The sequence below is a fragment of the Panulirus ornatus genome, chromosome 69, assembly GCF_036320965.1.
Source record: "Panulirus ornatus isolate Po-2019 chromosome 69, ASM3632096v1, whole genome shotgun sequence".
Lineage (NCBI taxonomy): Eukaryota > Metazoa > Arthropoda > Malacostraca > Decapoda > Palinuridae > Panulirus > Panulirus ornatus.
Genome location: NC_092292.1, coordinates 15,169,048 through 15,185,110, shown reverse-complemented (window position 1 = coordinate 15,185,110; position 16,063 = coordinate 15,169,048). Strand labels below are relative to the sequence as shown.

Below are 16,063 nucleotides of genomic sequence, written 5' to 3'. Positions count from 1 at the left end.
AACTTTACACAGACGCCCATTCAGCAGAGAAAAGCTGAACCGACTTACATTACTTGCAGCGCCAAAGTATCATTTTGTATTCATAAAATATTCTAACAGTTTCCCCTTGGCAACAACAGAAGTGTGGTTTGTCTAGTGTTTTATATTCATATTACAGCTATGCAATCATTTCTAGTAACTCATGGAAAACAAAACAGAATCCGTGCAAAACTTAAACTTTGTAAGTAATACCATGATGAAAGGTGGGTTGACAGACATGGTAATGATACTGACTGAAAATCAAGTTATCACAGAAATTAGAGAAATTAATGAAAATGTTATGAATAACTTTGGTTACTTCAACGAGCTGACAACTGGATTTTATATTCCAGTAACCAGTTGTGTATAAATTGTATGGGTTCCATCTATAAATATTGGAAAGCAGAGGTAAGTAAACAATTGTACATCGTAATTTTCTGATCATAACATATGAGTAATGTATAGTTCCTCTAATTTGCACTGTCATGAGCTAATATCCTTGAGATATTGTATGAGCAATGGCAATTTATGGACTGGAAAGCCTGCCTCTTCTTTTCCATTGCTATATAGAGAAACTCTTATTTTTATATTTTCTCATCTCTTACAACTTGTCTTATAGTTCTTAATCATGAAAAAGTATGCAGCTGTGAAAACACCATCTGATATCATGTAAACCCAACAACTCATAAAAATCAAAACACAATGTGATAGTACATCACATCAAGACTTACTTGGGTCTTAGCAATACTAAGTGCTTCTTCATACTGCCCATTCTTAATAAGGCGACAGAATCGACGTGAGCCAGCAACATTGCATCTCTCACCTGCAAAATTGACAAACAACATTCAACCTTAAGCATTAACACTCTCTTTCCATACACAAAAATCAACTGAAGCACTCAAGTTGTGGACTACGACGTTAAAACAGGGCTACTTTTTCCTACTGTGATACATTCTTTTGCAACATGTTCACCATAACTTTTCTTGCTGATATACGTTTTTGAACTTTTTATCATCCTCAAAGACACATTCTCTACACCTGACAGATAAGCTTAACACATTGATTAAACAAAAACCAAAGGTATGACCCTGCTTCTAAGCATCATCACTGAGAGACAGCACCTTCATTTGAAACTGATCTACCTCACCTTACAAAACACCAGTAGTCCATTCTACAATTCATCTGACAGACTTTTGTGCATGAAATAAGTTTTTAATTATTCAGAAATAAACATGCAATAAATTTCAGCTGAACAAGATCTTGATTATATGAAGCAAGTTCCTAGAAAAACCAAGTAGTATATTCTGTACATTAGTTCCAAGTTAAGATCATTGATAATGAGTTCATCAAGCATCACTAATCCTATTTTTACATCCAAGTATGACCTTGTGTGTCCAGTCACCCCTCTGATGCCTTTTGTGCCCATACAACCTTTCAAACAGAAATACTACAGGCCCCGTAAACTATTAATTTCAGTCTCGTCCTTCCTCATCTCAATTTTGGCATTACCATTACTTACTTGTGCAGCATGAAGAGGGAGTTCTGTACTCATGGGCCCCCAATCTCTTGAAATGTTTTTAAAATTATACAGCCTTTTAAGCTTCTGTATGCTGTCAGCATTCACAATTTCCTCACTCAGTTTACTCTAGTCATCCACTATTCTTACACTATAAAAGTACTTCTTCATATCTTTTGTGACAAGTTTCTTATTAGTTTTACATCACGGCCTCTGGATTTTCTTTCCCTGCATCTTCCGAAGAAATGCTCACTGTAATCATAAATGGTATGATTAAATCTCCCCTTATTCTTCACTCTTCCATGGTGGACATATCAATGTTCCTTAACGTCTCACAATAAATAAGCTCTCTGAATTCCAAAATCAACTTCATCATCCTTCTCCGAATCTTTTCTATAAGGCCTGTGTGCTTCTCCAAGTAGCTTCTTCTAAGTAGCTTCTTCAAGTGTGTAAGTGTGTGTGTATGAGTGTGTATCCATTTGTTTTCACTATCTATACAGTACAAGGAGAGAGTTTTACATTAAGTATTTGAAGTATGCATCTACAAGATTTAGTAAATTTCTTCACCTACACACAATGCATCCATCCCCTTCATAATTAGGGTGATTGCTCATGAGTTCCATGAATGATGAAAGTCCCTGCACTGCATCTTTTAACCGACATTCCAAACTAAGATGCAGGGAATAATTTGTTATCTCTGATCAATATGAGAGTTATACAATCAGTGCTGGTTCTGATGTATTCCAACAAAGGTGCATCAGGAAATAAACAGACACATTTTGCCATCCACTTCAAACCTCAAGATGCTACCTTTACATTTCTCTTTTACCTGGTAATGAACTAGAAATAGGTAGGCATTACCAAACTGTCGTACAATCAACAGAATACAGCTGGATTTTCAAGCAAATATGTTAATCATCAAGGTCAGTTGCTATACATCTTAGTTTGTTTCCCTTTGTAAATCTAGTAGGAGTGGTACTGCAATAAATCTCAATTGACTGATACAAGTGAAAGTCCATTTTCTTGTTCTCTTCTTTCCCTCCGTTGCCCTTAGTGTTGCCTGTTCCATTCTCTCCAGCCAGTGTGTGGCTCCCCTTCAAAGGTCAGGTAAGGTCTTCATATTTCTCAAGTTTGCTATGCTCGCTCATGAAGTAAAAAAAGTCGTGATTCCTATTAAAATCCTACATGTAATTACACATAAAAGCACAAAAGTCCAAAGTATCCTTACTGTCTTAAGATTAATGAGAAAACAAGACATTTATGAACTTATGGATGATGATATCTACTGAGCAAGTCCTTCATACCTAGATGTATTCTGGTAATGGCACTATATCTAACAATGCATGGGTCAATTTGTACAAACATTATTGTTACAATTGTTATTACTGATCTATACATGAAAGAACAAAGGATACTACTTTAATACTTTTAGTCTCTTGTGATGCATAACTTACCAATATTGACAAAATTGGTCTGACGTGTGATTCTCATAGGTTCTAGGCCACAGAGAAGTTGTGCACCTTCATGCAAGACAGCTGGAGGTCTTCGAGGCTTAATATCTGCAACAGCATCAGCAATAGCTCTGTAAAGTAGAATGAAATCAGTCAAGGACTTCATGTACAATTTATATCTAAAACATTTAACTGGCTTGACAGTTTTAGCTATCTATATGACATATATTATCTCTCACTGTCCAGCAATAGCTAGAGTAGAATCTTCTTCATGTATGTCTGTTCTTGCACAAATATATGCATTCCTTCATAATAACACCATCCTCAGTGTATTACTACTTTAATACATCAATGGTCCCCTTTCTCATCTCTACAATTATTGTAACCTTTCTTCCTGTATGAAAACTCTTCTTCCTGTCAGGCATTTCCTTAGCAAGGGTACCAACAGGGTGTTTAGGTCTCATGATGCAAAATTTTAGGAGTCCTACACAATACAAATATGCTAAATGCAGTAATTTACCATTCACTTAACAAAAACTGTATGACAATTGAAAGGCAGCCCAGCCTGACTACCTGGCATGCCCTCCATTAGCTTGCACACAATCTGAACCAACTGAGAAAACTCAACTGCAAATACTCATCAGCAAACTTACAGCCTGGTACTGACAATTAAAGTTTGAATTTCTGAAATCATTCACTTATTTCCATGCAAGTGGGAGGCTGGGCATACATTTCCTATTGCACACATTAATCACTTACAATGATAAATCATTCCACTAATGGTGAAATCTTTGCTGGTAGTAGAGACGTAAACAGGACAGACTTTTGAAACAAAATGCACTATCCAGGAAAAGTTTAGCTCTGATCTAGAAACCTTTTTCTCTGTTTAGGCAGACACTCAATTCCTAAGTATAAGTTATTTCAACTAGGCTGGAATGTCTCAACAGTTCTCGAAAAAATTTAGGAGCCAATGAAAGATCCATACGTTGTGGTATCCTTGCTCATTCCCACATCACTTCCACATATCATAACACCTACTGACCCTGAATGGCCATTGCATATAAGCTCTTATTCAACAAAGATGTTTTTAAATGATAGTGATAGGAGGATAACCCAATGAAATGTAAAAATCCATAAAGAACAGAAAGAGAGAGTACCCAAAATGAGATTTTGCCATGAGATAAAGCTAGCATGTGGTGTTCATCAAAATCAATGCTTGGTTTCAGTGCTTCCTCCAAACACACTGCATACATCTACCAAGTTTTTATTCAGTAACTTATAGGCCAGTCAACGGGGAACAGTTGATCACTATAACGAAGTCTGATTTCCTATTCTATGGGGTTATTGCAAATCATGGTCATATTCACTTGGTTCACTCTAAAGTACAGAAAAATTACCTGATGTGCTCTGGTGTAGTTCCACAGCAACCCCCCACAACATTAACAAGTCCATCTCTTGCAAACTCTCTCATGTGGCTGGCTGTTGTCTCTGGGGTCTCATCATAATCTCCAAAAGTGTTTGGAAGACCCGCATTAGGGTAGCAAATAACAAAAGATTTAGTATTCTGCCCGATGTTCTCTATAAAGGCTCGCATCTCTACAGCTCCAAGGGCACAGTTCAAACCAATGCTGAATGAAAGAATAGATTGCAAATACATGAAAGTTGCATACATTTGTTTCTTAATATGTATATTCAGCTATCTTATACTTTCAATATAAATCATGACCAGTTGAAGAATAAAAAGTAAATTCCATTAACTACTTAGCTAATTTTGCAAATACAGAAAAAATGCTAACCTATAACAGGTTTATGTCAGTTTTGACAAAGGCATTTTTAAATATTAAAAGAAATAAATTTGGGGAAGGAGAGGCACATGAAGTAGTGAAGAGATTACAGACATTACAAGCACATGTGAAGTGAAAGGCTGTGTAAAGGTGAAAGTTAGAGCATGACAGAGTTGCATAATGTTATCATGGTTATCTGATGTAACTTACAATGATAAGGTGGCAAAAGAGAATTTGGCTCATGATGAAAGAAGAAGTGTCGAGTTAAGAATATTCAAAGGAACTGGAAGTTATCAGCATGTGAAAGAATGTTGGTTTCTTGAGTTTTACGACTTTTTTTTTATACCCATAAACAAGAATGTACTTCACCTGTCTCTTCTGACCCTTGACTGATAAGGCTGCTTGTGTCTGCAGCAACTCTATGGCCTTGATAATCAAATCAGACATGCTTTGGCTGACATATGGCATGTATAATGACATGGTATTCAAGTCTTCTGCTGGTACACAGATAATAGTCCCAAATTCAGATACTCATACTTCTTTCATTATTTCCATTCTCCACTTGGATCACTTTCTACACTGCTATATAGACCATTCCAGTAAGGAGTAACCATTAGATACAAAAAGGACCTTTCAGTATCTTCCATATATATATAGTAAAATCTGCTTATATCTTCAGCTGCTAACAAACTGTTAAATGAATCTGATGTGTAAAATGAATTATCCTATTTCTTTACTTCAGCTATTACACCACTCTGATGGCAATGTTACAGTAACATACACAATGCATTGTACAAAAAGAGGATGACCCCTTCCCAACAACTAAATGCCAAAAATTTCAATACAAAAGCCAATCTGACTGACACTCTCTAACCATAATTAAACCACCAAGTTCACAATTACCCTATACTAAACTTCAACAAGTGGCACCACAACATACCCTAAGAGGAGACTTTGGCTGGCTATCAGATATATCACAGACAACATCAGTAACACTGTTATAAGAGGAGTAGCTAAGATTGTAAGAGGACATACCCATGATCAAACTTATCCAAGTACTATGTCTCTCGCATTTAAAACATTTTCTGTGCCAAAGAGGAAGTGGAGACACTTATGATTAAATAGCAAAGTCCAATAAAGTGGAGACTAAGAATCAATAAAACTGTCTGAATACTGAGCCTCTACATAAATGAACGAAAAAATAAAACATAATATGGAAATTGTATGAGAGATCTGTGGCAGTGATCATAATCTGACTGAAATGGCTGCTCGGGGTGAGCACAAATGGTTTAAGAATATGCAAAGATAAGTGAACAGAGAGAGAGAAAAAAAAAGGAAACAAGTGGGATGGGAAGACTAAGGAGATAGAAAGATGCTGTAAAGGAGGCTTAGGGGTATCTAGGCCTTGACATCCATTAGAGTGAAAGGCATGCATCAGACAGAAAGAACTGGAGAAATGCAGTATATTGGGCTGATATACTGAATCAGTGCAAACAAAGTGATGAGGTTTGACTCTGGATGACAGACTCTGGTTTTGGTGCATTATCTATGACAGATAAAGACTGGATATAAAATAGTATCCCTGAGGATAAGGGAGAAAGAAGAAGGTAGCAGAGCATTTTTCCCAGAGGCCTTAGTCATCTGTTCCTGGTGCTACCTCGCTATGATAAGATACAGCAAACAGGCAAGAACAAGCATGTAAGATACATATATAAAGGCTGATCTGTTAACAGGTATATGCAAAATACATACCACATAGGTTGTGCATGAGATACACTGATAACAAATGCTTCTCCTGTCTGCCCTGATAGCGTACGCCCTGATTTATCTACAATGGTTCCAGATACCTGTAAATTGACAAGGAAAATATTAACAAAACCTCTGACAGAGCCTAAAAGAAATGCCTTTACATAATAAAAATGCAAAAGGATGAAAAATAATAAACTCAGATATGCCTTTACACTAATAACACAGGTAGAGGGTCCCATATTTGGCAACTCAAAAACTGGAATATTCAAGGAACCAGCTATTCTGGTGAATACTCCAATGGTTTGGAAATATTCCTTGCATCTTGGCTTTTTCTGGTTTTCAAACAGGTTTGGTGTATGGCTGTATGATAACAGTTTACCCCTCTTAGGGTTTTCATATGCAACATGTGTGCAGTATGTGACTGGCTTTACTGCATATCACTGGCGTAAGAATTAGTACACGAGTTGAAAGATCTAGTTAGTGGAGATTTCTGAAATCCAGCATAGCTCAGGTCAAAAGCATAACAGATTTGGGATATTCTACCTGTATAATAAAATAGCATTTCAAATATAAATCAAAACATATGGATGGGTTCCTAAAGTATACTGTTCAGAAAGTCACAGTCTACAGAACTTACAAATACAGGTACTGGTTCATATTCTGTTTCAAATAATGTCTGGATAGCAAAGAGTGCTGCTTTTGCATTAGCTGTATCAAAGATGGTTTCCACCAGCAATATGTCAACACCTCCATCTAGGAGTCCCTTTGCTTGTTCACTGTATGCTTCAACCAGCTGGTCAAATGCTGAAATGAAACCATAACATCACAACGAAGAATGTTTTCATCTAATCTATTCCACTGGCCTTTATAATATTTAACAGGAACATCAAAATACGTTACAAATAATTAAAATTTAACATCAGATATTTCTTAGATCATGCAAAACCCTAAAACGAAATAATATATTCTACACAGCCATATCCTAAATAATTCACATACAGTCTACATCTTAATAACAACGTTTCTGCCCATTTGTGCAACGACTTCAACTGGATAAACACTTTCTCTGGTCATTCATCTACAGCTTATATTCTGACAACACACCTCTTTATGACCACTCATGCAAAGCCCATATTCCACTTATTGTTACATTGAGTAATCCAAACTGAGCCTTCATTTTACTATCTCATCTGTGACCATTCTTCCACATCATGCAGCTCTCAACTCATACCATTCATCCACAAACTATCTCTCTTTCTCAAGCACAACCCTTTCAATTGTGATCTTCCTCTTTTATGCCCCACCAACTGTCATGCTCTGAATTCATTCTTAACATATCTAATCTATTTAGACACACACATATGGTTCAGAAAATTCTATTCCTCTTGCTTTTTCGTCTGATATACCATAAAATCTGTAAAAGAATACCCACTGATATTCCTGTAATCAGGTCGCTCAACTGAAGGTGATATAGAAAGCGTTCGGTTGGTTGGACCCATGGCACCAGCAACATACCGTTGCTTTCCTGAGGTTGCTGTAACTTCATCAGCAGCCCGTCTGGCAATGCGGGCAGATTCAAGGTTAAGCCTGAATAATTGGAACACAAACATGCAATTAATAGGCAAGGAGTCTAAATGTATTTGAAGGAACTTATGTAACAATTTCATACAGTGAGGTAAAAATATTACTGCTTATAATAAATTCTGAAATACTGTATTGCACTTCATCCATATCAAACATTCTTACAGATCCTAAAATACTTTAATACAATTTCTTCTAATGTAATACAAATAACACAAAGAAAACAAAAAAAAATCTTAAAACATGAAATGGATGCAAGGTGCATTTGGAGACATACCGGTAGCATATATACTCTAGCTGGTAGTCACTCTGGGCCACCCATGTTCCACTGAAAGTATTAGTCTCCACTATATCTGCACCAGCTTCCAAGTATGCCTGAAATCATAAGAATCTTACAATTTCACAATGGGTAACTGTTCCTACTTGTACAATCATATCAGAGTATGGCACTTCTATCTATCTATCTATATCTCAGACACTAGTTCCAAATGGCCCTCCCTCAAAGGGGTGGACACAGCAACAGAGTCTCCATAACTGAGGAACTCCAGCGCCGGTTCTTAGGCTTTAGTGCCTTATCCTTAACAGGCCACTGGCAGATGGCAAGTCTACTGCAGTGTTTGCAGAGGCTCCAACCTAACATTCCTAACAACTACTTCTATCTAGAAGTAGTTCTACTTTATGTTACTACCTAATGCTCCTGCCTAAATCTTCTTTCATATACTTCTATTGCCCAGTGTGGTGGCATTTTAAGTGTGGTGCTGTTAATGCAGTCTGGAGGTTTGGGGTGTTGCAAGTGTTTAAGTGTGGTGGGTAAGTATGGTACACTGTGTGGCATACAAAAGTGATAAAAAACAGATGCCCATGCAATGCAATACCAGAGAAAACAAACTGGTACTTTACTTCAATGAATACAGATTGAATTCTCAGCACCACTGATTTTAGCGCCATTCAATAAAAGTAATGTCAGCAGGCAAGAAGAAAACAGATCCTACATGTTCTTAGACCCACATGTCCTTAGACACAGTGACAATACCATTGTTATCTGAGCAAATTATCAGCCTCTGACATCCTACATTCCATGTACTATCATCCTTATCAGCCTCAGAATCCTACATACTGTGTGCTATCATCCCTAAATATATAATAACATGATAAGTCATATATGCATGATGCACAAAATTTTACATAGTAGTGGAAAGCCAAAAGAAGAAATATTTGCATACACTTCTCAGACTGTTAATGCTATTTTGCTGTGTATGGTGTTCTTTAGTATATGTTTTAGATGAAATACATCTGATCCACTCTATTCTGAATGTACAGGGCATTTATCCTACTGCATATCACTTATGCTTGCTACTTAAACAACTTGAGATCTTAAGTACAATATTCATACCTATTCATGCCTCATTAAGTCCACTCACACAGACTCATTCAAAAATATTTACAGATTAAATTCGTTATTCTTGGTACATAAGCTTGGCTATGAACATTCAAGCAAGTACAAATATGTACATGTGTACATATGTTTATGTTGTGTATGTGTAGGTATATTATGTACATGATGATATGTATATGTGCATGTACAAGTAAACCATGGAAAGTTTTGTGGGGCCTGGATGTGGAAAGGGAGCTGTGGTTCCGGTGCATTACACATGACAGCTAGAGACTGAGTGTGAATGAATGTGGCCTTTGTTGTCTTTTCCTAGCATTACCGCGCACGCATGCAGGGGGAGGGGGTGTCATTTCATGTGTGGCAGGGTGGCGGTGGGAATGGATGAAGGCAGCATGCATGAATATGTACATGTCTGTGTATGTATATGTATGTATACACTGAAATGTATAGGTATGTATATGTGCATGTGTGGGTGTTTATGCATATACATGTGTATATGGGTGGGTTGGGCCATTCTTTCACCAGTTTCCTTGCACTACCTCACTAACGCGGGAGACAGCGTCAATGTACAATAATAAAAAAAAATAATGGGTATTCACGTATACATATATGTGTGTATATGAGTGGATGGGCTATTCTTCATCCGTTTCTTGGTGCTACCACAATGACAAGGGAAACAGTGATTAAGTATAATAATAATAATACAAATGATAATATATTTATTTATTCATTTTGCTTGGTCGCTGTCTCACGCGTTAGCGAGGTAGTGCAAGGAAACAGACGAAAGAATAATAATAATAATAATAATAATAATAATGATAATAATAATGATAATAATAATAATAATAATAATAATGAACATTCAAAAGGCTCAGTAAATAAACAGGGCTAAAATTACATTCTGTGAATTTTTCATTAATTCTATATCGTATAAAATCTGCATAAGCCCAAAGGAGTATCTTAAACTTACTTTGTGTATGCCAAGAATAATTTGCGGCTTGGTAAGAGAGAGTATGTCATTGTTCCCTTTAAGGTTACTTTCATGGTCTTTAAACTCTTCCCCTCGATAATCCTCCTCTGACAACCTGTGCCGCTGGATCATAGTTCCCATTGCCCCATCGATCACCAGGATGCGCTCTTGCAGGGCCTGATGAATCTCCTCTGCCCGAGCTGTGGACAGCCACATGATCAGTCAGGTGTCAAAATGAAAAAAAATTCTAGAAAAGAAGAAATTCTATCATCTAAAGTGTTAAATTATATGCTATCCATTATTTTTAACACAGCTGTACAACTAAGTTAAATGTTGTACAACAAAATGTAATTCATCAGTATCTGAGAATTTATGCAATCTTCTTCATTAAAACAATGATATGTTTTAAGTAAATTAAATCAGAAACAGGTTTTTAACCCTTCCACTAAAACACTAGACCTTACACTGCACCCACTGTGCACTGTCTGGGATGTTCTCAATTACTGGAAAAAAATCTCCATAAACTTGTTATTACAATTAACTACAACAAAATTTTCTAAATATAACTCATCCTGGTGAAATATCGAGTACATCTGTTACACCCCCTTCAACTTATGCTGCTCCAATGCCAAGTATATAGGGTGCTCCGAGAGTATATTCAAAAGTATGTGTAGATCTGTGGTATTTCTGGTTGTGTTTTTGTCACACACAACTATTAAGACTGAGTTTTCATCACTAATATCTATTAAGTTTTAACAGTATTGCATCTCCATAAACAGTTACATAATGTGAGGATGCTGATCTCTTACAGGCATTCCTGATACCTCCACATATACTAGTACTAATGGCAGTATATTTTGCCTCATGGCAAAGGCAGATGATTTAATCTTTTAACATATACACCTCAGTAGCAGTGAACAGAAAAAAATTACAAAGTGTACTGGACCCAGCCACAGAAAAAGGCTTATATAACACATTATACTCATCTCCATTCTATTATTTTTCCAATGTATAGTACTCAAATAATCATTGGTGTAGATTATTCATTTTTGTACCACCATATTTATGATGGCAACATAAGTAATCTTATCATTAAGGAACAATCAGGAGAAATACACATTAACACCAAGAAAGTGAAATACAAGGAGAAGGTTTTCATATGGGAAGATTTACTTTTGGACCCCATTTCATTACCATTACTATCCTTTATGTGATTAAGAAAAGCATAAGGTTTACTAGTAGTAAGTCCAATGAAGCAAAGAAATGTGTGTAATTATTGAACATTTCTTGCCAATTCAGCCTCTTCTGTGATTCTGGCTTAATGTTAACATGACTACCTCACCATTTCATTTGAAATGATCAAATTTGCTTGGGTGCACCTAAACTATTAAGTCATGTATACAACTCTCATCCAACCATATGATGACTACTTTGGGTTACTACCATGCACTCTGAGTATGTCTTCTTTTGTGTCATATCAAGAGTAATCTCACACTATTATGAATTAAAATGGTGGTACTGATGTCATTGGTTAATTTTCCCTGGATGTTTACCAACAAGCACGTTTCTGAAGTGAGTGAAGAGGAACACGCCATCCAGTATGAATTCAAAAGGTCCTTTAGGCAATGGGGTAAGCTGGATATACAAGAGTTTAACAATGACCCACCAAGCATTATTGCAAACTCTGGTATCTACAAAAGTAACTTGCAAGGTTTTCTTAATCTCATAAACAACTAAGGAGCTTTCCATGATTTTACAGCATAAAAAATAGCAAGAACTATAGTTGCATCACACAAATAGCAATAACTGTAAGAGTTTATATCATTTAAACAGCATGAACTGCTTACTCATAGCTGCTTTCATTTTGATGTTTTTCATATGAACACATTTATGAGATTTTTCTTGTCTACAGTTAGATTGATTAAAGGACACCAGTTCCATTGCTGATGGTACACAAGGAAGACATGTGGTTGTCATTACGTCCAACCTCCCTTCATTCTTCTGTCACATGAAACAGGTTCCCATTTGTAGCTGGGGGAGCTGTGGCTGCACCATCTGAGATCCAACCATATGATGACTACTTTGGGTTACTACCATGCACTCTGAGTATGTCTTCTTTTGTGTCATATCAAGAGTAATCTCACACTATTATGAATTAAAATGGTGGTACTGATGTCATTGGTTAATTTTCCCTGGATGTTTACCAACAAGCACGTTTCTGAAGTGAGTGAAGAGGAACACGCCATCCAGTATGAATTCAAAAGGTCCTTTAGGCAATGGGGTAAGCTGGATATACAAGAGTTTAACAATGACCCACCAAGCATTATTGCAAACTCTGGTATCTACAAAAGTAACTTGCAAGGTTTTCTTAATCTCATAAACAACTAAGGAGCTTTCCATGATTTTACAGCATAAAAAATAGCAAGAACTATAGTTGCATCACACAAATAGCAATAACTGTAAGAGTTTATATCATTTAAACAGCATGAACTGCTTACTCATAGCTGCTTTCATTTTGATGTTTTTCATATGAACACATTTATGAGATTTTTCTTGTCTACAGTTAGATTGATTAAAGGACACCAGTTCCATTGCTGATGGTACACAAGGAAGACATGTGGTTGTCATTACGTCCAACCTCCCTTCATTCTTCTGTCACATGAAACAGGTTCCCATTTGTAGCTGGGGGAGCTGTGGCTGCACCATCTGAGATACGAATGAGCAGGACTTGAGCTTGCCATGCAAGCGTCTGAGCCACGTGCAAATCATGCCACCTAGTTTTAAGGAAACAAGCTTATAAGGCTTACTGATAGATATGTGTAAATATCCCAAATAAATCAACATTTGATTTGTATAATCATAAAATAATTTCTACATAATATGAATAAATCTCATTTTTTATGAGACTAATATGATCATGCAATACTAGGCTAACAAAGCAGCAAGCAGGAACTGGAGTTTGAAGTCTTATTACGTTATATTAAAGACAACATATATCAGTGATTCAAGAAATTGTTCTGACAAAACCTGAGCATTCAAAACATACCTAGTCCTTTTTCCTGCATGTAATTCCCTATGACATGGTGTGGATTATGTGTTTAAGTGCTCAAAACTTATTCATATGTATCCATAACTTATATGAAGTGTGACTAAATAAAGAAAATGTTCCCACACTACTAAAGTGTTAACTGCCCTCCCAAAAATCCTTTTCTAAGGGGTTCTCATATATATATATATATATATATATATATATATATATATATATATATATATATATATATATATACTGATATATTCTTTTACATTTCAAAAACCCCAGAAACTCATTTACAGGGCTCCTCCAGCTTTAAGTCAATTGCAAGATGATGACGACTCCTTTTGTGAGTGCTCTTCAGCAAGATTGTACTGGCAATCTATAATTTTAACTCTGCAACAAATACAGCTTTGGAAAACGGTCACTTATGTTTTATGTATTGGATATAGTTCAGTGTGATCACAGATATACCTATAGAGTATAATTTGGAGCATAATATACATATCTCTGTGAAGGATATGTGATAACAGGTATGTTAATCATGAAAAATGAGGGGTTAATTACGCTGAAATATACAACATACCAGTAGAATTCCAACAGGAACTAAAAACATACACCAAATGTCAAAAAAAGAGCAACACTGTAAACATTAGCTGCTAGGACAGGACTGTGCCATGTTTGTTTTCTTTTCATTCAGTGAAATGTTAATGGTGTATTTTCAAGAGTAACTGGTACAAGTCAACAACTAGATTATTCAAAATTCAGATAAATCTTGATTGTTAGGGAGGTTTTCATGGATTTCGTTGATTTTATACTATGGCATTACCTAATTTTACTTCATTCAACCCTAAATTCTCCCAGACATACTACTGTCACATTCTATATTCAATAATATGCACCTAATTATGATCTGCTGGCACTTCTTGCAATAACAACGAAGTATGCAAAGCAGCTAAACCAAGTAAACATTTTCCCAAAGCTAGTTTTCAAATGGGGCTTAACTGATACATTACCTATATCTGCTGAACTATTTACATATCAATGAAAAGGCTGCCCTACTTCCACTGAGAGAAAAATAGAATGATACCGCAACGTCAAACATGAGTTTTCACGAGCAGTGTGTAACCTCGAGCAGGCACCTCTATCTATATATTCAGAATGAGCTTGACAGTGTTATCTTTTTTATAGCTATACCTGAGAAGTGCGTAGTTTGGACACCCTTCAAAAAAAAAAAAGCATAGCATAGAAAAAAAATCTAATAAATTGTTGCTTACCTGACATTACCGCAGGACGTTTACACAACGACATTTTCAAAAAGGAATGCCACCTCACTTCACATTCAAATGAACCACGTCTTTCCACGGACCAATAAGGCCTTATCACCGAGAACTCGGAGTATATATATCTTCCATAAGATACGTCCGATTTCTTTCCCTGGCTTAGGCTTAAGATGTCACTATCAATTTCCACAAAATATACGTAATATCACTTATCCAGACAAAGAAACATCTTGGAGTACATGCGAATGATATCTATTATAGGTAATACCTCTATCTTGCATATGGTCACTGTGTAATCATAATAGATTGTTCGACGAAAACGTAATTGGCAAATTCTGGCACGTGATCCTCAGCACCCCAAACAAACCCTGCGGTGCCAGGGACACAATTCATATTCGAAAGTTAATCGGTGCCTTCGCATCACAAATAAATTTCAAGGTTCATTGCTAACCCAATTAGAAAGCCTACTGATATGGACTTGTAGAAACAACACAAAAAACAAGTTGATATATAAAAAAAAAACTGCGTCAGGTATTCAATATGAAGTGCACTACCTATCTTGGGCTGTATTACAAATCCACAACGATATCATAAATTAACTTCAGCTGGTTGCATGTCGACCAAGTACTACGTCTATATAGATATCAGGCATAACTCGAAAAATACGATCAATTGATTAACTAGGTTGAGGATGCGGTCACCTTATTGCTTACTTCTGCCAAATGTCACCGTCACCTGTGGCATGACCTTATTGTCTCTCTACTCTTATCTACATGCATTTTCCATAAGGTTGACAGGCTCATTACACGTTTGTAGTTTTGTACGTCCCACATATACGATCAAGCTTCTAATTCATTGAAGGCAATTTTTCTATAAGCGACAGGAGAATAAGTCTACGACATACTAGCTCTTTGATAAACCAAATAATTGTAAAGGTCACATTGTTTAAGACAGCCATATTATGCACTGCATTACAGTTCTCAGATAAACTATCAGTAATCAGAGGCCGAGAAGTATAGCATGAATTACATAATGATAGCAAGATTCGTATCCACAATATCTCCAGCATCTTGCTCTCCATACTTTTTAGCCACAACAGCTGAACATATTCATGAACTATTTACAAATAAGAAAAATGGTACGCTGTTTTAAGAAAGCACTTCCAATAGAATAAGTATATAGAAGTATTAGCCGCAGAGGAAAAGCGACCCTGTCTGTTGAAAGCTGTTTTTCTAAACCTTCTTTGAGGATAAGCAGCTGATTACGACATATTTACACTAGATAGAT

The 16,063-nt window shown here is 36.3% G+C and overlaps 1 protein-coding gene across 4 annotated transcripts in view; it reads right to left on the bottom strand.

Moving 5' to 3' along the window:
* LOC139747542 (methionine synthase-like) overlaps positions 1–16,063 on the bottom strand; it is an 85,771-nt gene that overhangs the window by 23,196 nt on the left and 46,512 nt on the right. For 2 of the 4 annotated variants that reach the window (XM_071659946.1, XM_071659947.1), the window contains exons 1-9: positions 12,310–12,518; positions 10,463–10,662; positions 8,377–8,474; positions 7,951–8,105; positions 7,156–7,322; positions 6,522–6,616; positions 4,383–4,613; positions 2,989–3,116; positions 750–841 (exon numbers count right to left, since the gene is read on the bottom strand). In XM_071659946.1, the coding sequence (XP_071516047.1) occupies positions 750–841; positions 2,989–3,116; positions 4,383–4,613; positions 6,522–6,616; positions 7,156–7,322; positions 7,951–8,105; positions 8,377–8,474; positions 10,463–10,662; positions 12,310–12,439 (1,296 nt within the window). In that variant the 5' untranslated portion in view covers positions 12,440–12,518. Of the gene's footprint in view, positions 1–749; positions 842–2,988; positions 3,117–4,382; positions 4,614–6,521; positions 6,617–7,155; positions 7,323–7,950; positions 8,106–8,376; positions 8,475–10,462; positions 10,663–12,309; positions 12,519–14,770; positions 14,921–16,063 lie in introns of those variants that run through there. The other 2 variants (XM_071659948.1, XM_071659949.1) reach the window with 2 other exon arrangements.